The sequence below is a fragment of the Equus caballus genome, chromosome 1 (genome assembly GCF_041296265.1).
Source record: "Equus caballus isolate H_3958 breed thoroughbred chromosome 1, TB-T2T, whole genome shotgun sequence".
Classification (NCBI taxonomy): Eukaryota; Metazoa; Chordata; class Mammalia; order Perissodactyla; family Equidae; genus Equus; species Equus caballus.
Window position 1 is genome coordinate 67,571,332 of NC_091684.1, and position 20,226 is coordinate 67,591,557.

At 45.2% G+C, this 20,226-nt stretch overlaps 1 protein-coding gene and 1 long non-coding RNA gene across 6 annotated transcripts in view; one reads left to right on the forward strand and one right to left on the reverse strand.

The window, feature by feature from the left end:
* Window positions 1–1,529: 1,529 nt before the first annotated feature.
* Window positions 1,530–13,975, reverse strand: PLAC9 (placenta associated 9). 5 transcript variants are annotated; one of them, XM_001503144.7, is made up of 4 exons: window positions 13,663–13,975; window positions 4,230–4,327; window positions 2,832–2,955; window positions 1,530–2,293 (listed from the first exon to the last, which is right to left on the reverse strand). In XM_001503144.7, exons 1-4 carry the CDS (start codon window positions 13,724–13,726, stop codon window positions 2,253–2,255), a joined length of 327 nt encoding a protein of 108 aa, XP_001503194.3. In that variant the 5' UTR covers window positions 13,727–13,975; the 3' UTR covers window positions 1,530–2,252. The 5 variants fall into 5 exon arrangements, with proteins under 5 accessions (XP_001503194.3, XP_014588696.2, XP_005602582.2 ...); XM_014733210.3 differs by having other exon boundaries at window positions 2,819–2,955; XM_005602525.4 differs by having other exon boundaries at window positions 1,530–2,014; window positions 13,663–13,972.
* LOC102151008 (uncharacterized) overlaps window positions 5,624–20,226 on the forward strand; it is a 46,894-nt gene continuing 32,291 nt past the window's right edge. Inside the window, exons 1-2 of the long non-coding RNA XR_011437640.1 lie at window positions 5,624–9,939; window positions 20,033–20,218. This is a non-coding gene — a long non-coding RNA (uncharacterized lncRNA). The remainder of the gene's footprint in view (window positions 9,940–20,032; window positions 20,219–20,226) is intronic.

Sequence of the window (20,226 nt, forward strand, 5' to 3'; positions counted from 1 at the left end):
TACAAAAATCAGTTGTATATTTATACACTAGCAATGAACAATCTGAAAATGAAATTAAGAAAACAATCCCATTTATAATAATATCAAAAAGAATAAAATACTTAAGGATAAATTTAACCAAGGTGGTGTAAGACCTATACACTGAAAAATACAAAATACCTTCTGCTCATGGATTGGAAGACTTAGTATTGTTGAGATGGCAGTACTCTGCAAATTGATCTGCAGATTCAATCCAGTCCCTATCAAAATTCCAACTGTCTTTTTGCAGGTATAGACAAGCTGATTCTAAAATTCACATGGAATTGCAAGGGACTGGTCCCCAAATAGCCAAAAGAGTCTTAGAAAAAGACAAAAAAGTCAGGGAACCCATACTTCTTTACTTCAAAACTACAAACAAAGCTACAGTAATTCAAACTGTGATACTGGCATACAGATAGACATATAGACCCATGGGATAAAATTGAGAAGTAAACCTAAACATCTATGCTCAACTGACTTTTGACAAGGGTGCCAGGACCATTCAATTGGGAAATAATTTTCTCTTCAACAAATAGTGCAGGGACAGCTGGATCTCCACAAACTAAGGGATAAAGTTGGATCCTTACCTCACATCATATACAAAAATTAACTCAAAATAGATCAAAGAACTAAATGTAAGAGCTAAAACTAGTAAAATCTTAGAAGAAAACATAGGAATAGTTATCACCTTGGATTTGGCAATGGATTCTTAGATATGCTACCAAAAGCACAAGCAACAACAAAAAATAGATAAATTCTTCATCAAAGGACTTCATCAAAATTAAAACTTCTGTGTTTCAAAAGACATTATCAAGAAAGTAAAGACACAACCCACAGAATGAGAGAAAATATTTGCAAATCCTCTGATAGAAGCCTAGTATCCATGATACATAAAGAACTCTTACAATTCACCAAGAAAAAGAACCCAATTTTAAAAATGGGCAAAAGACTTGAACAGACATTTCTCCAACAAATATATACAAATGGCCAACAAACACATGAAAAGATGCTCAGCATCGCTAGTCATTAGGTAAATGCAACTTAAAGCCACAATGAGATATGACTTCACACCTAGTATGATGGCTATAATCAAAAAGACTGATGTTGGTGAGGATGTGGAAAAACTGAAACCCTGTGTGTTCATTGCTGGTGGGACTGTAAAGTGGTACAGCTGCTGTGCAAAAACAGTCTGGTGGTTCCTCCAAAACTTAGACACAGTTATCAGTTGACTCAGCAATTCCAGCCCTAGTTATAGACCCAAGAGAAATGAAAACGTATATCCACACAAAAGCTTATATGCAAATGTTCATAGCAGTATTATTCATAATATCCAAAAAGTGCAAACAACTCAAATGTCCATCAATTGAATAGGTGAATAAAATGTGGTTCATCTATACAATGGAATATCATTCAGCCATAAAAGGGAACAGAGTACTGATACACATTACAACATGAGAGAACCTTGAAAACTCTACGCTAAGTGAAAAAAGAGTCAGACACAAAAGACCACATATTGTATAATTCAATTTATATGAAATGTCCAGAATAGGCAAGTCCATAGAGACAGAAATACTACTGGTTTCCAAAGGATGGTGGGAGAGGGAATGGGAAATACCTGCTTAATAGGTACAGGGTTTCTTTTGGGGATGATGATAATGTTCTGGAATTAGAGAGTAGTGATTGCACAACATTTTGAAGTGACTGAATTTGTAGTTTAAAATGGTTAAAATTTTGGATTTTATATTATGTGAATTTTACATAGAAATTTTTTTAAAAAAACTTTAATGTGCCCATGAATCCTCTGGGGATCTCATTAAAAAGTAGATTTTGATTCAGGAGGCCAAGGTGTGTCCCGAATTCTGCATTTCTGATAAGCTCCCAGGTGATGCCGCTGCTGTTCATCTGTGGCCATGTTTTGAGCAGGAAGGCTACTCAAAGGGCCCTTATCCTGTGTCACCGTAGGATTCTTGGCCTTATCTCTGTGCCCCATCAGCTCCTATAAATAAGGAGAGCAGAAGCACAGACTCACCAGGGGCTCCCAGGTCTGAGCCTGCAGGTGAATGTGGGCCTAAGGGCATGAAAGTAGATGGAGAAGGGGCTGTAGCTATAGAGGTCACTGACAGAGACACAGAGGGGACCAAAGAAGTAGCTTTTATTGTGTACAAAGCTGAGGAAGGAAGGCCAGAATGCACGGCTCTGTTCTCAGAGGAAAGCTGTCTGACAGGTACATCACATCAGCTGCCGGGCTCCTCCGCCTCCCGTGCCCAGGAGGGATCTGAAAGAAAGGGAGTAGCCTTGGAGTGGGCAAGCAGAGGGTGCTGAAGGCTTCCTTACTGCCCCTCCCAGTCCCCAGGGAACTCCTGTTCCAGGAAACACAGGGCTCCAGGAGGGAGCAGGGTGGCAATCCCTCCACTGCCTGATCAGAGGATGCCAGTCTTCCCTGAGAGGGTGTTATGCTGCCACAGAATTGGTTCCTTGGAAGGGAGATGAAAGGAGCCAAGGAGGTTTGAGGCATGAAAAGGGCCAGCAGAGGACACAGCTGCTCTGTGTCAGGGTGATGCTGAGAGTGGCCCTCAGGTGAATGGGGCCAGCTCTTCCAGGAGCCCCGAGCTGTGGCTGTGGCAACCTCCAGGGTGGGGGTAGGGGCAGAGAACACTTAGGGTGAGGTGAGGTGGATGCTTTCCCACTTCTGTCCCAGGTGGAGCTGGAGCCGCTCCTAGCTTGTCAGGGCTACACCTGTGTGGTGGATCAGCCATCCCTATCCTGCTTGCCCAGCCCCAGACGCTATAGTCTCTGCTACCTGAGCTGCTCACCCTCTCCAAAGAGGTCAGGGGTCAGGTTGAAGGGTCCTGGGGGCAGGTTCCAGGCCAGCTCCTCCAGCTGACCCAGCAGGCCTTTCACTTCTGCCTCCAGGTGCTCCACCGTCTTCTCCACCATCTAGAGCAAGGAGAGATGGGAGCCGGGTGGGGGTGGGGGAGGGGCAGGGTGAGTGGAGGACAAGAGTGGTGCCAAGTCCCGCTTAATCAGCCACATCCTAAGGAGCACCTGGAGGACCACTGGGGTGCAGTGGGGACAGAACTGAGTGACAGGCAACCTGGGACCTCCTCATTCAGGTTTTGCCCCTACCTACCTTCCAGTTCCCCCGATGACAAAAATCCTAGGAGCTCTCTCTCTAAGGTCACTCTGGCACTCTGCAGTTTTACAGGTTTGGCCTGGAGGGAGTCTGAGATCCCCTTTTCCCTTTCAGGACTTTGTCACTGCGAGCTAACATTCCTTTTGTTGCCCTGCCCCCAGGTGGCAACCCTGCCAAATGACAGGTTTGGGATTTGGAAATTTTCTTTATTCGGGGTTCTTAACTTTTTTTGTGAATGAACCCCATTAGCAGTCTGATGAAACCTACAGACCCCTTCTCAGAAAATGCTTTAACTGAAAAAATAAAATATAGGATTTATAAGAACAGCCATTGCATCAAAGTATTATTCAAATATTAAAAGTTAAAATATTTAAAAGTTATTTTATTGAGGTCATAGTGGCTTGTAATTGTGTAACTTTCAGGTGTACATTATGATATTTCAGTTTCTGTATAGACTATCGTGTTCACCACCAGTAGTCTAGTTTTTATCCCAAAATTAAATTTTTGAGGTAAAAAATTTAACTCACTACATAACATGATCTAGCATCAGATCTAACAGCCACCATAATTTTGACATACTTATGAGAATGAATGATATGTTGAGATATTCATAAAAACTATAATTGGAAGAAATTACCTGATTTCTATCAATGACAAAGTCACGGTGCTGTAATTACTACTACGGTTTGTTGTCTGCATTTAGAATGAATGGGAATGCTAAATTTCAGTTAAAGTTTTATGAAATAAACTGGAATTTTCACCCGCACAAGTTTGGGGACCACAGGTTACAAACCGTGGCTATATAACAACACTAAGGGAATGAATTTCCACTTCTCCAGTAATTGTGTGGAGATCTCTGGCTTGGTATGAGCAAGAGCCCCAGAAGAGGCAGCTCTGTTGGTGGCTGGTCAGCTTAACAACCGAGGTAGGGCAGGGAGATGGTTAACATGGTGGCCAGAAAGCAGGATTGGCCTAGATTTCCCCGATTTTCCAAAGGAAGGTTGGCCTCAGCCCTATAAAGCCTGCAGCCTGGCAGGTGGTCCTAAAGCTGCATGTCCTCCCCGGTCACCCTTATTACCTCCTCTATGACGTGTAAACGGCTGTGGACAGCCAGGTGTCTGTCACACCTGGGGCTCCGAGCTAGGTCTCCGTGGGAGGGGATGAGGGGTTCCGCAGCTGTGGGAAAACAAGTCTTGTCACTGTGGGGCCCTCAGTTTCCCTGTAACACTGGAGACTCCTGTAAAGCACTGGGCTCAAGTGAGGTGGGTCCTGAAAACATCACAAAGAGAAGCAAAGGAAGGCTCAGTGTGGGTCAGGGTGTGAGTGTGGGGCTCCCCTAATCACTCCCTTATCTCTATGGCCATGGTCACCTGGAGACCCAGGTGGGCTTCCTCAAGGAGCTGCTGCCTGAACTGGGTAAGGTAAGGAAGGGAGGAAAGGTCTCAGCCAGGGAGAATGGCATGTGCAAAGATAGGGAGGCATGAAATAGCATGGCTCAGTGTATAAACCCTCAGGGAGTTTGGAGTGGCTGCAAAGTACAGGGTGGGTGGGAGATGAGACTGGAGAGGTGGGTCTTAGAAATGAAGCCAGAGGCCCTAATAAACCAATCATGATGCTTGTTTTGGGGGTTATTTTAACAGAAGAGTGACATAGTCATATATGAGTTTTTAAAATACAGGGAGTGAATTGGAGGGATTTGTCTTTGAAGAAGGAAAGTTACTGCAGTAATAAAGTAAGAAGTGACGAAAGGAAGCAGTAGCAGGAGGAATAGAGAGTAAGGAAATATTCTAGTAGTAGCATTGACATTGGTGACCAGTTAGCACTATCGACATTTGATGAGTGCTTACTATGTACCACATAGTGGGCTAAACAAATGTGTTAACTCAGTCAACCTCTACAACGGCCTATTATTATCCCCAATTTACATGTAAGGAAATCGATTCACAGAGGGATGAAATGATACGTCCAAAGTCACACAGCTGGTAAGCAGAGAATCTGAAGTTCAACCTGTTCAACTCTTGACTCATCATTTTTCTCCCTACGTTGGTTCTTCCCTGGTTCTTCCTGGCACCACCAACCCTCACACCAGAAGTCTTAGAGCCCTGGTCCCGAACTCAGGTTTCAGAGTTGGTGGCTCTGAGATGCTGGCAGGGCATCAGAGTTGGCTGGAACCTTGAAGAACCTCCAAGAATCTTGGAAGGAGGATGCTGTCTCAGAAACAAAGAGAAGCAAAGAGCTTTACAGAGGATGAAGCAGCCAACGCGGCCTAAAGCAGCAGGGAGGTCTAGAAAGATAAGGACCAAAAAACATAGCAACAGCAAAGTCACTGCTAAATTCTACCCCAGCACTTTTAGTGGAGTTGTGGAAGAAAGCAAAGTTTAGACTGCAGTGGGATGAGAAGGAAAATGTTTTCATGAAGCTTGGCTGTGAAACAAGGGAGATCACATCACAAGGTCCACACAAGTGTTTATTGTTGTCATTTCTGGTTTTTTAAGCAGTGAAGAAACACAACCATGCTTATAGCCTGAGGAACAGGAAGAAGACTGGAGAACTGAAGGAATGCATTTCCTGAAGGGATGAGAGGCCAAGGAATCCAGAAATGATGGTGGGGGTATAGGAAAAACATGGAAGGAAGAGAGAGAGAATGCAGCAAAACTGGGTAAAAAAGTTCTGCTCCAAGATCTCTAAGGTCCAAAAAGTTGAGTGACTTCCCACCTGATGGCCTCTATTCACTCTGTAAAGTAAGAGGGGCTTCATCTGCTGAAAATTCATGGAGAGTTAGGAAGGAGGAGAGCTAGTTGTTAAATTTTCAGAAATTCTGTGCGTGGGTTGTTAAATACAGCCACTAAAATGGGAGTCTTGGTGAGAGCATTTACACCATAAAAACTGGCAAGTGTCTTTTTCTTTTTTTTCAGAGCCAGTTTATCAGCACACCACTGGGTTGGGGGCTTGAATAAAGAGATGGCTCCAAAAGGGGATGAAGGGAACAGGAGGCAGTATAGGACTGTGCGGGATGACCTGACATCAGTGAGGAACTTTGGAAGTGCTATTCCTCCCCTAGCAGCTTGGCAGGCTGGGTGTAGAGCAGCAAAGACAGATGGCTGGATGGAGCTAAAACCTGAGAGTCTGCAGGATGAGTGTGGTGGAGGGTAAGAGCACAAAAGCATTGATTTGACCAGCAATGGTTTAAGGGGATGAGCTCTGGAGCTTAGCTTGGATAAGGAAGGAAAGGAGGCCAATTGGAGGGCCACTAAGTTGGGAGAAGTGATGAGATGATGGAGGTAACAGAAGGAACAGTGGTAATGGATACTGCAGTTTTAGCTTTTCGAGATGGAGCAACCTCATAGTGACAGTATCAAGATTGTAGCCATGGATGCGGACATCTGAAGCAGAATGGAGGTAAGACTTATTGGGTTCAATCTTTCTAGATGCAAAATTCTTGTAACTGTAAGGCCTTGGTATTGGTTGGTTTGCTCAAAGTGACATATAAAGTTGCCCAGAAGGGTGGCAGGTCTTAAGGTAAGGACAGAGATGGTGATCCATTTTGCTGGTGATGATGTGTCACTCTGAGAGGTTGAGTAACTTGCCCAAGGTCACACAATCAGTAAATGACTGGACCCCAAGCACCCTGGCCTTCTCCTGACTTCACTTGAGCAATCTGGCCTTCTGGAACTCTGCCAGAGTCCCCCTGCCCTGCGATTCTCTAGATCCTAGCTCTTCCACTCAGGGGTGAGAACCCAGAGCAGGGACAAAACTTCCTTCCACTCTAAGCATCTTTTGTGGAGAACAATTTGTTTTTTTACATTCTCCTTTTCATTATTTCCCTCCACTGAACTTAGAAAAGCCTCTTCAAAAGACAATGGGCTTCTTGTTGACTTTGGGGAAGGAAGGGGACATTATAATGGCACTTTGGTTTTTTTTTTTAAAAGGGAGTCTTTTAGAGATCTATACTAAAATATTTACAGATGAAACGCTATGATGTCCTGGATTTACTTCAAAATAATCCAGGCCTGGGAGTGGGAGGAGGCATGGGTAGGTACATAGAGCAAATAAGATTGGCCAAGATTGGTAATTGTTAAAATTGGGTAATGGGGGACATGGAATCATTATTCTCTCTATCTTTGTATATATGGTTTGAAATATCTATAACAAAAGCCAGTTGTCTGATAGGATTGTTAGCAAAAAGCAGAAGTCATCATGGGCTGCATGCATTGATATAAAATGTTCAGGACAAGGGAGGGTGGTGATCTGAGAGACCCCACTTGGAGGGCTATGCTCCATTCTGGGCCATACATTGTGAGAAGGCCTTTGACAGACAGGAGCAGGTGTAGAGGTGCCATGGCGAAGGGACTCCAAATTTTGACTCATTTCTCTCAGCTGAAAGAACAGGGGTGCTCAGCCTGGAGAGGAAAGATGGAGAAGGCAGGAAGAGTTGTTCTCACTCACAGGGAGGGCTGTCTGAGAAGATGGGGGTCTGTCTCAACATGGATCTGTGTTCACACATACCCTTTGCAGGCTCCGCCCAGGGGCCTTTGGCCAAACTTTTCCCCTGAGCCTCACTACCCTCTCTAAACTACGCTTTTCCCCTCAAAGCTCCCCCAGCTTAGGCCAAGAGCAAGCAATGTGACCTTGCCGGCCAAGTGGGGATCTGCCAGCTTTGTAAGTCACGAATGACATGAATCTGCTCCTCTCCATTGGCCCAAAACATCCTGTTCTCTACATTCTTCGATGAGGTCTAACTTGGCTCCAAAACCCCTCCAGGGAAAAGTCTGGGCTGAGGTTGCGCTCCACATCACACAGCACTAATCCTTTACATCTGGACAGAACTGTGCCCTGCGCTCCACTGCACAACTGTCCATGAGCTCATCCAGTCCTCCTGACAAGCTCATCTGAGAGAGAAAGCTGGGGGCAGGACCAGGGACCCCACAACCATCCTGCACTGCTGCTCCCTCCCCTACACATATCCTCATGGCATTGACCTCAACTCATGACGGCAGAAAATACACTGGAGACACTGTTCTCAGCCTGGCTTGGCCACTAATTGGTGGAGGCCTGTGGAAACTTCCTTCTCCCTGAGGCTCTGCTGCCTCCTCTGTAATACAGGGTGGGGTAGGCTCGAGACACTGCCACCCACATGTAGTTCACAATTCTGCTATCTTTCAAAGCCTACTGAGAGGCCTCAAAAATTAGCTACAAGGACAGAACTGGGATGAGTCAAAGACAAGTTTCTTCTTAGGCCAGAAGCTCCAGCAAGGCAAGACCTGGGTGTCACACACACACACACACACACACACACACACACAATAATGCCTGCTTTACGGGACTTTTGGAAAGCTCAAACAATAGTAGGAGTGGGGAAAGCTGAAGGATTACCATGACCACCCTTGAGCAGCCAAAGCTGTGGTTTCTGTGTTCCTTCCTTCCTTTGCTCCCACCCTCCGTGCCCTGGCCAGTTGGGAAATGGACTTTCTTGGATGCTGGGTTGTTTTCCCTGGCCTGCCTCCCGTTCAGGGCCTGTGTGCACCCTGGATGGCAGCCATGGGTGGAACATTGTGCACTAGGGAGAGCAGGCTGCTGGTGGAAGCCAGAGGCCCAGGCAGAGGTGCTAGAGCCCAGAGGCCCAGGTGGAGGTGCTGGGATAACTTCTCTAGTTAAAGAGACATGGCCACTGCGTCCTGGTCCTCAGAGGTGGGAAGTACGGCCCCCTCCCACTCATAGGCATAGAAGACCTTTTGTATTTGGGACCCAAACACTAAGAAGGTGCCTACAACTCAAATGATTTCTGCCATGCTGGATGATGACAAATACTTTCTCGGTGGTGACCCTGAGGCGTGCTGCTGTGCCTCCTGAATCATCAAAGACATAATCTATTCCACCAGGAACAATTGTCACTTTGGGGTTAATTATATTTGACCACATTCAATATAAGAGAATAATAAACTTTACCACATTCAATATTTGTATTAAAATTTATGATTTATTCAAAACTATCAGTGTTTTTTTTGTTGTTGTTTTTTGTTTTTTTAACTAGAAGAATACTATTTTTAAACAATTATATGAAGAACTCCAATCTGTGGAAATGCTCTGGCTGAAACAGGAGAGAGACCCTCGAGCCCCCAAAGAGAGAGCTCAGATTCTGAGGCACATTTTTGTTTCGTTTTGTTCCATTCTGTTAGAGACAAGTCCTATCTCCCTCAGTCTCGCGTCATTTTCCAGATGTGGATTTGAGCCCAGCTGACCAGTCTGAGAGCTTACCAATGTCCTTCCAATACATTCAGTATCTGGTTAAGTTAGTATTTTTCTTAGGATACAAACCAGACAGTTGTACAAAGAACTCCCCTCGATTACAGACGTTTTTTATTTCTTTCTCATGTATTGGTTCAGAGGTAGACTGGCTGGTGGTCAGGGCTGGCAGGCAGCTCCTTGAGTCTGTATAGAATCCAGATTCCTTCTATCTTGGAATACTGTTTTTTTAATCCACTGGGTTAAAATGTACTACTAGAACACTCCAAAATTCCACAATACTGAGAAGGTCTAAACAGCCATCCAGGATAAACCTCTCTCCACGTGCTGTGAAAGAACACAAGACTGGGAGTGGGAGACGCAGTCCCAACTCCACTGCTTACTGACTGTGCTCTCTGCCTCTCACTCAGCTTCCTCGTCTGTGAGGGACCTGCTCTGCCCTGTCTACCTTGAGGGACTGCTGTGCTGATCAAAGGGGATCCTACCCTTGAAGATGCCTTGGAATTGCCAAGTGATGTGCAAACACCATGGAAAGCATTTACCAGGTGAGCTGAAGACTGAGCAAGGCAGTGAAAGCCCCCAAGGGCGCCGACTCTCCACATGGAGCCAGTGCTCCTTGCTAGATCACTGTGATCAGGTCTCCCCAAGATGGGGAAGTGTCTGCTCTAGGACTAATCCCATGCAGGGATCCAAGGGATGCTTGGCAGGGGCTCCTGCAACAAGTGCACAAAGGGCTGAGTGCTGACCTGGCTTTCTGGGCTCTGTTACAAGCCAATCCCACTTGCTGGATCCTTGGTTTCTTCACCTTGAGAATAGGCATAACCATCCTCTATATTCAAAGTTACTTTTGATTTGTGATCACTAATTACATGCTAGGCTTTTTGTTGCGTGCTGACATGATCTCATTTAATTTGATCCGTGAGCTCAGTACCTCCTTTTTTACAGATTAGAAAACCAAAGATCTCACATGATCTTTGAGTAACATGCCCAAGATTTCACAGGTAGGAGGTGGTGGGGACAGAATTTAAATATACCTGCTAGACACTGTCTATACTGTGTCCTGGCAATCATGTGAACTTGTATAAGTTAAGGGCTTCCCATCTTGGGGTCTCAGCTGCCTGCTCTGTAAATAAGGATCTGGACAGGTATGGGCAAAGGGGACCTGCACACATGACACCTTTGCAGCTGTCTGGAGGCCCTATAAGAACCCAAATAGTGTGCCTTGGGTCAAATTATCTTTGGGTGGTTCATTCCCCACAACATCCATTTTTGTAAACAGAAATGCTGTGATCCTCACCACAGCCCTTCAGCATCTTCCCCTTTCACCCAAAGTAAAAAGCAGAATTCCAATACAGGACAGACGTCCACGGGGACTTGCAGCAGCAGTGGACAGTGAGAGCTTCCCTGATGGGCCCCAAGGCATGGGTGAGAATGGTTACACTGGTTAAAAGGACCAGGCTCTAGGCCTTCAGATCCCTCTGACAGCAAAATAGGAAAGGGACTTAGCTGAAGCCTTAACTTAAAAAAAAGTCTGTACAAGTAACACAAAACAGTTTGCTTCATGCAATACATAAAGAGCTTTTGCAAATCAATATGAAAAATCCCAATACCAAAATTAAAATGTCTAAGACAATTTGCACAGATTAGTAGAAATGACCAATATGCATTTGAAGGAAAAGTCTAACTTAAGGAATAATCAAAGAAATGCGAATTAAAGCAATAAAGACCATTCTTGCAAAAAAAAAAAATCTAACTGGAATTAGATCAAGCTTCTAGATCTATAAGCAATACAGGGGAGAGAAGAACATTTAAATGTCACCTAGGGGATGTAATCAGCTCAAATCTAATTGTGGAAAACTTTACAGGACAAATTACCCAGTTTCTTCAACAAATAAATTTTTTTAAAAAAAGGGGAAAAGAGAACTTACATATTAAAAGAAACTTAGACATATCAAACAAAAGCAATGCACGCACCTTATTTGGATCAAACAAACCAAATATAAAAACATATGACACAATTAGGGATACTTGAACTCTGATTGCACATTTGATAATGCTAAGGAATTATTGTTCATTTTTAGGGTGTGATAATGGTACTGCAGTTATGCTTATTAAAAGATTATTTATCTTTTAGAGATACATAAGGAAATATTTATAGATGAAAATATATGATGCCTGGAATTTCCTCTAAAACAATCTGAGGGAGAGGAGGGAGGGTGGGAATTGTAGATGAATAGACCCTTTTTGAAGAGGGGTGATAGGTACATGGGGCTTCATTATACTATTCTGCTCTTCTATCCAAAAGATTTCATAATCAAAATTTAAGAAAAACAACGGTATATTATCTGAAGTCTGAAAGGTTATACACAAAAATGTGTGACCTCAATGTGAAATTACATTAGTATGTTTATACTTCCTCTTTTTTTTCTTAATGTGTAGCAATGAGCAAGCATAATCAGAAAGAAAATGTTTAAAAACAGTTTTAAATTAAAGTGTATATACCATCTGTGGCCAAGGGGCCACGAAGAGCCACTTGTGGGTAGCAGCCAGCTCCTCCCTCTAGGGGAGCACAGATGAAGCTTTGTCCCCTCAGCTCCTGGAGCTGGGGACTCCAGGAGGAGGGTAAGGGAGAGGGAGCAAAAGGGAAGCTCATGCTCTATGGGCCTGGATCTGTGCTGGGCATCATCCCAGCTACTCTTCACAGGCTGTGAGGAAGTGGTTGTTGGTCCTCCCTAACACGTGGAGAAACTGAGAGTCAGAGAGATCAGTGGAGCTGTCTGAGGGGACAAGAGAAGGAGGCTATGTGTTGAGACGTGTTCCATGCTGGGCCCTTTCCTTCTCATCCAATCCTTGAAGTCAGCCCTGTGGGGTGAGTATTATTCTCCCCAACTTACAGAGGACGAAACAGCCTCCGAGAAGTGAAGTGACATCCAAGGTCGCTCAGCACTGGCCTCAATCCTTTCCCTGAGAGCTTACTCCCACAGTTCACTGTGCCCCAAAAGGGACTGGGCACAGGTGAGGGGGGCTCCATCTTAACATAGACACTTCAGCTGGGTGACTCCAGGTTGATGAGGGGCAGCCTGGCTGGGGGCAAGGGGCTGACTGAGAGGGCAGAAGGCCTGGATGCTTGGGGAGACCTCAGCCTTCCTCTCGCCTGCACAGTTGGGATGAGCACCAGTGGTCTCTGGCTGGGGCCTGCACGAGATGCTGGGTAAATGGGAATGTGGCTTGTAAACTCTAAAGTGCTGTGCAGAGTCTTGGGGGTGGGGGTGGAATGAGCACTTGTGTGTACCGTAAGTACATCTGCAGCCATCCTGTCTGAGCCTCACCTGTGAAGGGGCAGCACTAAGACTGCTGTCAGCAGAAGGGAGGGAAGAGAGTGCAAGGCAAGGATCCCAGCCAGGGGAGCACCCAGAGGACCTCTCTCTCCTGTACCCTGTTCCCACCCACCCACCCAAGGCAACTCAGGGGCTCAGGGAAGCTCTCCGGAAGCCTGGAGACTTGCCTCCTCCCCCAGACAGCAGAACCCCCCTAGGCCTCCTGGCAGGTGACCCAGTGGCCTTTCTCCTGGGCCCGCCTGCCTGGTTCCTGACTGGCTGGCTGTGCTAGGCCAGGCCTGGGTCATCCGACTGTGGAAGCTTAGCTTCCCCGGCAATGCCCAGTAAAACCAGGCCTGGACGCCTCTGCAGGCCTTCTGGATGAAGCTGGCCTGGGGGGCTGCCCCACCCTGTAGACTTGACCTCCCACCCTGTGATCCTTGTCCCTTCCTCTCTCTCCTTGGGCATCGGGTTTCTCCACTCTAAGTCTCTCTCAAATCTTTCTCTTTTCCTCAATATCCTCCTTCTCTCTCCTCCCCTTCCCTTCTTTTTCTTGCCAGGTTAGTTCCTCTATTTCTTTCCTGGTTGTACCTTTTGCTTCTCAAACTCCTTTTTCTATCTTTCCTCCTTCATAGTTCATACCCATCTGTTTACTTCCAAAGTCTCTTTCTCTCAGCCTCTCCCTTTCTCTCTTTATTCTTCTCTTTCTCCTTTCTCTCTAATTCTCTCTGCCCATCTGCCTTTTTCTCTTTCTTTTTCTGTTTTCTCTTTCTCTCTCTCTCTCCCCCTCTCTGCATCTCTTTCTCCAGCTTTCTCTCCATCTGGCTCTGTTTCCATCTTCCCCCCTCTCCACCCTCCCTCCCTTCATCTCTCTTGCTCATCCTACCTCGCTCGGCGCAGCTCTCCCCTACCCTCGCCCTCGCCCTCACCCGGCACCCGGGTCCCACTCACCGACAAAGGCGCCCGCGGCGCGGAGCAGGGCGAGCCCGGCCAGCGCGCAGAGCAGGGACCGCATGGTGCCGGCCCAGCCGAGCGCAGCGCAGCGTCTGCCCCCAGCTGCTCTCCCCAGGATCGCGCCGGGCCCGCCCAGGAGGAAATGCTCTCAGTCCTAGCCAAAATTCCTGGGCGGCTCCCGGCTTTCTGGCTTGAGCGAACCAGCCCCCTCCAGAGGCCCCCTCCGCAACGTGCGGGCAGCGCCGAGCCTAAACACCCCGCAGGCGGAGGGGCCAACGTGTTAGCCTGGGCGCCTGCACAGGAGGGAGCCGCCCTCTGAGTTCCCCGCGCCTCCCGGGGTGGGGGCGCAGAAGGGGAGAGAGAGGGGTGAGGGAGTGGGTTCTAGGCGACGGGTCCCGGGGCCCAGGTACTGGTTGTGAGCCCGTTTCATAGATGGGCAGACTGAAGCTTAGAGAGAAGCGCCTTCCTCTGTGTCACCGACAGCTGTGGCACAGGATCTGAACACTGACTGCTTGGAGCATGGAAGCTTTTCTCTGTCCGCCTGTGACAGCGCCTGGCCCTGAGCAGTAGACTCAAAAGTGGTGTCTGCCTTCTATAGAAACTTATTATTTTGCTAAAGGAGTAATAGTAATGTTAAAAGATACTTTACAAAAAAAAGGTAAAATCATGACTTTCATTCAGATATAAAACGAGCATGTGCTGAAGATTTTAACTCACCATTAATGAGGGAACCAGTAAGAGGTGACAACCAGTCCTACAAACAGACAGAGCTGGAATATTGACACGAATGTGCCAAAGGAGGTAAAACTGGCTTCTTCCACACAGGGAGGGAGGAGAATTAATTGAACCTATAACAGGAATTATCTGCATATCTATAGACAAGAATTATGTTGCATTGCTATTACAGTTTGCCGACTTCTAAAATGGCTCAAAGGCAATGAAAGGCCCAGGCCCTAACTAAATCAGAATCAGAATCAGAGTGTTCAGCAAATACTTAATCTCTGTACTAGATAGTTGTTAGGTAACCTCTGCAGGTGGGAGGAAAGGAAATAATTCTCATGTTCACATATGTCTGCCCTCCAGGAGCTCACAGTCTATTAGCCACCATAATATTAATAAACAGTAGCTAAGCTGTGATGGACTTACTTCTACATACACCACTTCTCTGATCTTCACTGCAACTCCATGAGGGGCACATCATTACATCCATTTTGCAGATCAAGAAATTGAGGCTCAGGGATGTTAAGAATGTTGCCAATAGTCACACAGCTGGTATAATGTGGAGTCAGGATTTGAATCCAGTTTTGCTGTCTCTGCAGACCAGCCCTTAGATAATAATATATACTAGGTCCCTGAGAGCCGGGTTGTATTTTCCATTCTAAGCAAGATCAGAAGAAGAGCTGGGTGGGTTTTTCAGTGAACTTCAAATCGTCCCCACCTCCTTCCAGTTTAGAACACAATAGTCGAATCCTCACCCATGGGACACCCCACCCAACAAGTGTAAAAAAAGTTAAGTTTTAGTGAAAAGAAAAAGCAAGAGCTGCAGCCCCGACGTCTGTGCTGCAGAGCCTGAGTGCCTCACCTGGCTGTAAGCAGAGCGTCTTCACCAGCAAACCCACGAGCATGTCTTTATCCATCAAGGGTCCCCATTAGGTTAACTGGAGTCCTGGCAGATTAAGGCTGCCCCTCTGCCTTCTCTGTTCCTCACTGTGGCTATGCAATTGTCCAGTACAGTCACCACACTATCCAGTAATCCTAAATTCTCACTTCCTCCTCCAGGTAATAGCCTTGGGCACAGAAATTCCGGTTCTGAGTCAGCAGATCTTGGGCAGAAAGTTGGATCTAAATTTTTAAAAAGCTCTCATGGAGATTAGGATGCCCAGATGAGCTAGCTCAGAAAAAGTGTTTATTTCAGGAATGCCAAGCATCCCTATGTTCATCACAGCATTTTTCACAATAGCCAAGATGTGGTAGCAACCCAAGTGCCCATCAATGGACGAATGGATAAATAAGATGTGGTATATATACACAATGGAGTAGTACTCAGCCATAAATAAGACAAAATTGTGCCATTTGCAACAACATGGGTGGACCTTGAGGGTATTATGCTAAGCAAAATAAGCCAGACAGAGAAAGACAAATACCAAATGATTTCACTCATATGTGGAAGAAAACAAACGCATAGATAAGGAGAACAGATTAGTGGTTACCAGAGGGGAAGGAGGAGGGGGGGGGGGCGAAAGGGATAAAGGGGTACACATGTGTGATGATGGATAAAAACTAGACTATTGGTGGTGAATATAATGCAGTCTATACAGAAACTGAAATATAGTTATGTACTCTTGAAATTTACACAATGTTATAAGCCAATGCGACCTCTATAAAATAATAATAAAAAAAGAATTTCTCACACTGGGTAGTAGGACAGTCCTTGGTAGTTTACCCAGGTGGGAAGTTGTCAAAGAATAGCCAGACCCACAGGGATTCTTGAAGCTCAGAACGAGCAGGCCACCTAATATTTTGAATTTGCAATAAACACAACACATATACAATACTTTCATATTGTGGTAGAGTCACAAAGTAATACAGCAAACAGAGTAAAACATGAAACTCCTCCCTATCACTAACTCCTCCTGCCCAGTGATTCCAGTCTAGTCCCCTCAGCTTGGTGGACTCTTCCAGTTCCTTGTCTATGCATGCCCTATCTATCTAATACGTATTCAGACACCATTGTATATACCTGGGATTGAATAATAGATATTTTGGGGATTTGCTTTCACATTAATGCTTATCACAGTCATAACATCAAATCTCCAAGATCATTCTATGTTAATACACTTAAATCCATCTGGTTCTTTTTAAGAGTTCCAAAATATCTCATGAATGTGTGCACCATTATTTGTCCAGACAATCCCCTATTGATGGACATATAGTTTGTTTCCTGTCTTCTCCAATATAAAGCATGCTTTAATGAACATCCTTTTGCATATATCTTTATATACATATTACATACTCATGTATTTCTGAAAGACTAGATTCCTGGAAGAGGAATCATTGAGTCAGAGAGCCTTTTATGTTTTGCTGGGTAGACAAAAACCTCACTAAGTCCCTAGGAGGGGCCTGGCACTCAGAGCACTGCTCCAAGACACACCCATCACATTGTAGTCCATGTTGTCCTGCAGGGGTGCTATTTACATAAAATGCTTCTGGAGTGGGAGACCTGAAGTTGTAGATCTAGCAGCCATGTACATTCCCCAACACTGGGTGTTTATCTTTTAAAATTTTGACAATTTGATGAGGAAAAATGTTACTTTCTTGTTTTTATTTACATGCTATTTATTATGAGTGAAGTTGAGCTTTACTCAAATATTTTTTCCTCTTTTCTTTACATATTCTGATTAGTAATCCAATGCTTGTTGTATATGTTGGCAATGTTTTCTTTCATTTTTCCATTGTCTTTAATTTTCTTTGTGGTGCCTTTCATCGTACAAAAGTTTTGGATGTTTGGGTAGCAAAATCTCTCAATGTCTTCTTTTATGGCTTCTAGATTTTACACACTGCTTATGATTTCTCACATCAAGGCCATAAAAATATTTTCCAATATTTTCTTCAAATAGTTTTAAGTTTTTTTAATGGTATAATCTCTAATCCATCTAGAATTTTTTATGGGATTGAGAGGAAAAGTTCAAACAAAATTTTTCCCCCAGTGGACGTCTAAATATTCTAATGCTCCTTGTTGCATAGTCCATTCTTTATCCACTAATTTGAACATAAAATAAATTATTGGTTAGCTATTCATTCCCAAGTGGAGTTCCAGAAAAGTCTTTAGCCATCATGTCTGTCATAAGGTCAAAGAACAAAAATAAAATAACCTTATTTGAATAAATACTGATGAAATTAAGCAGCCGTACCTGCTTAAAAACAACAAACTCTAAGAGTTAGAAATAAAGGAAATAAAGGGAGATTTCCTTAACAATATAATTACCTTTATCTTAAACAAATAGTTCACATGTACATACAGGAGAAAAGAGAGAGGCATTCTTCATTAAGCCAGGAATGAAGTAAAGATGATACCATCACAATTGTTCATTATCCATGATCTGATCAATGCAATAAAGCACAAATGAAGAGTTATGGGGAAGGAGACAAATTATGGTTATCAGTAGAAGATTAAATTGCTTTCTTAGGAAATCTTAGAACTAGAAGAACTACTTGAATTACTCCATAAATTGGCTGGATTTAGGATAAGTGTTTGGAAATCAATTTATTTCCTCATACCAATAGAAGCCAGCCCAAACAGGTAAAGGAAAACTTCCAGATGTTAATAAGGACCCAGTTTGCTAATGTCCTCCTTTCAACATTCTCTAAAAATGACCCATGAAATTAAAAATAAGAGAAACTGGTGTCATTGTCAGGAACTAGGAAATATGCCAACCATATGCCAGGCCTCGAAGCAAGTTGGCAGCCAGCTGGGACTAATGACAATAAACACTGTTATGTATTATTACTGCTACACTTCTTTGAAACTGGTATTGTGCTAAGGCCATATACGTGTTGTTCATTTAATCCTTGCGTCAATAAACCTATCTGGTAGGTATCCTTATCTCATTTGTCAAATAAGATGTATTTGATCAAGGTCAGAGGGTGGCGAATCTCAGCTTGAAAACCAGGTAGATGTGCTTCTGAAATCCGTACTCTTGCATTATCAGACCTCTTGACTCTCAGGCCCCAGAGGTGTAACTAGATGGTGAGGGAATCTGGAGGGAGGTGAAGGTGAGAAGAGGGCAAAGGGGGTATTTGGGGGCTCAGAGTGGCAAGTCCTCAGAGCGGCTAGGGGGAGACCACCCATAACCACCTCATAAATGAAGCACCGAAATGTGCAGAGCTTCTCTTTCATCTAATGCTCTGGCAGGTAACATCAAGATCCACAGTGAACACAGTGTGAGGCTCGGTGAAGTTAGGAGGTGATCCAAGGTCACACAGATGCCATTCAGAAATGTGGAGATTTGCCTCCAGAGTGCCCGTGCCTCCACAGGCAATGCTACAGGATGCACACCGGCCTCCCACCCTAGCTGTGCTGAGGGGACAAATGGTGGGGAGTCTTGCTTTCCTAGCCCAGGCCTAAGGCAAGGGGCCAAGGGAAACAAGAAATAGGGGCTGGCCGTCTCTTTAGGGGTAGAGATCAGGGAAGAGTGACAGCCTAACTGGAAGGGCCTCAGTAGCCAGAGGGGTCAGAGCCACACAAAGCCTCCTTTTCTTCTTGTCTTGGCACAGGCAAGACCATGCTGGGTGGGCCGGGTCACCTCCTCTCCACAGAGATGGAGGGGGACCACTAGCCCCGGGCCACGTAAGTTATGGTCAGAGAAAGTGAAGCAGTGGGGTGTGGGTATGGAGGTCTCTGTTGGGAGATGGAAAGCTGAGTGGGGCAGGGGTCTTGACAAGTTGAAATTTAAGAAGTGCTTTCTTTTAAAAAAATAAAATATACTCCCTGTCTTGCATGCAGTCCCGAATTCTCCCCGGTAGGGAGGGAGATATAGGAAGATGGGAAAACCTGCTGGGTACAGGGAGAAGTGAAGTGTGTGGGGAGGGTAGAGGTTTGATATGAACAACTATAATATCAATAATTGTAGTCCTAATAGCCAACATTCGTTGCTTCTGACTTGGTGTCAAGCACTGGTGTCAAGCACGCTCTGTCGCTCAGTTAATCGCCGCTGCCGCTCTACCAGGTGGGTTTGCTGGTTCACCCAGAGCTTTGCAACAGCAGTTTCCCAACCAGTGTCTTTTGAAGTGATGAATCCACATTTAAATGTGGAGGAAGCCGGCCAAATGGTGTCTAGCAAGGTATCCCACCTGCTCAGCTTTGGGATATTTTTGCAGAGATTCACATAGCTCATGTCAATTTAGTTCATTGTAAAAGCCATTGACATTTCCTGAGAACAAGTTCATCCATGATTCCAGGATCCTCTGTGGGCTTGGTGGGTAGGGAGTCAGTTGGCATGTCCCTCAGCTCTTTGAGAACTTTGTCTGCAGTGTTCTCTAGGAAGATCTCATTTTGCTCCTTGAGGTTGGAGTTGGGGTAAAATGTAAGCTGTCTGAGGACCCTGCTTGGCTGACTATTCAAAGCATTTGAGAGTTGAATTCCTCAGCCAGGGGAGCAGGGAATTGAGTTCAAACCTGGCTCTACCTTACTGGTTGTGTAGCCTTAGGCGGGTCACCTCTCTGAGCTTCAATTCCCTCACTAGCAAAGAGGGAGTAAGAAGAACACCTACTTCACAGCAGAAGATGTGATTCCCTTGCCTTTCTCTGACCTGCCTCCTTGAGCTGTCCTGAGCCTGTCACTATTGTTTCCTTTCTTATTCATTTGCAGGTTGCGAGTTTCCTGAGGGTAGAAAGGGTGTCAGCAATGCCTGACTGGCCTGCAGAGGCCCTTAGAGGGAGTTCAAGATTTCCAGGGAGTCAGGAAAGTCAGCTGCTGACCCAGGAAGAGCCAGAAGCTCCCTCTGCTTCCTGAAGCGGGTGCACAGTCAAGGTCCTGTGCAGGAGGTCTTTGAACGTGAGTAG

Excerpts from the sequence above, each read along its gene's own strand:
- PLAC9 (XM_014733210.3), bottom strand. The coding sequence starts at position 13,726 with ATGCGGTCCCTGCTCTGCGCGCTGGCCGGGCTCGCCCTGCTCCGCGCC. Across the intron at positions 2,956-4,229 it reads GTTTACACGTCATAGAGGAG|ATGGTGGAGAAGACGGTGGA; the intron begins GTAATAAGGGTG and ends TCCTTGCTCTAG. Across the intron at positions 2,294-2,818 it reads GGAGAGGGTGAGCAGCTCAG|ATCCCTCCTGGGCACGGGAG; the intron begins GTAGCAGAGACT and ends CCTTTCTTTCAG.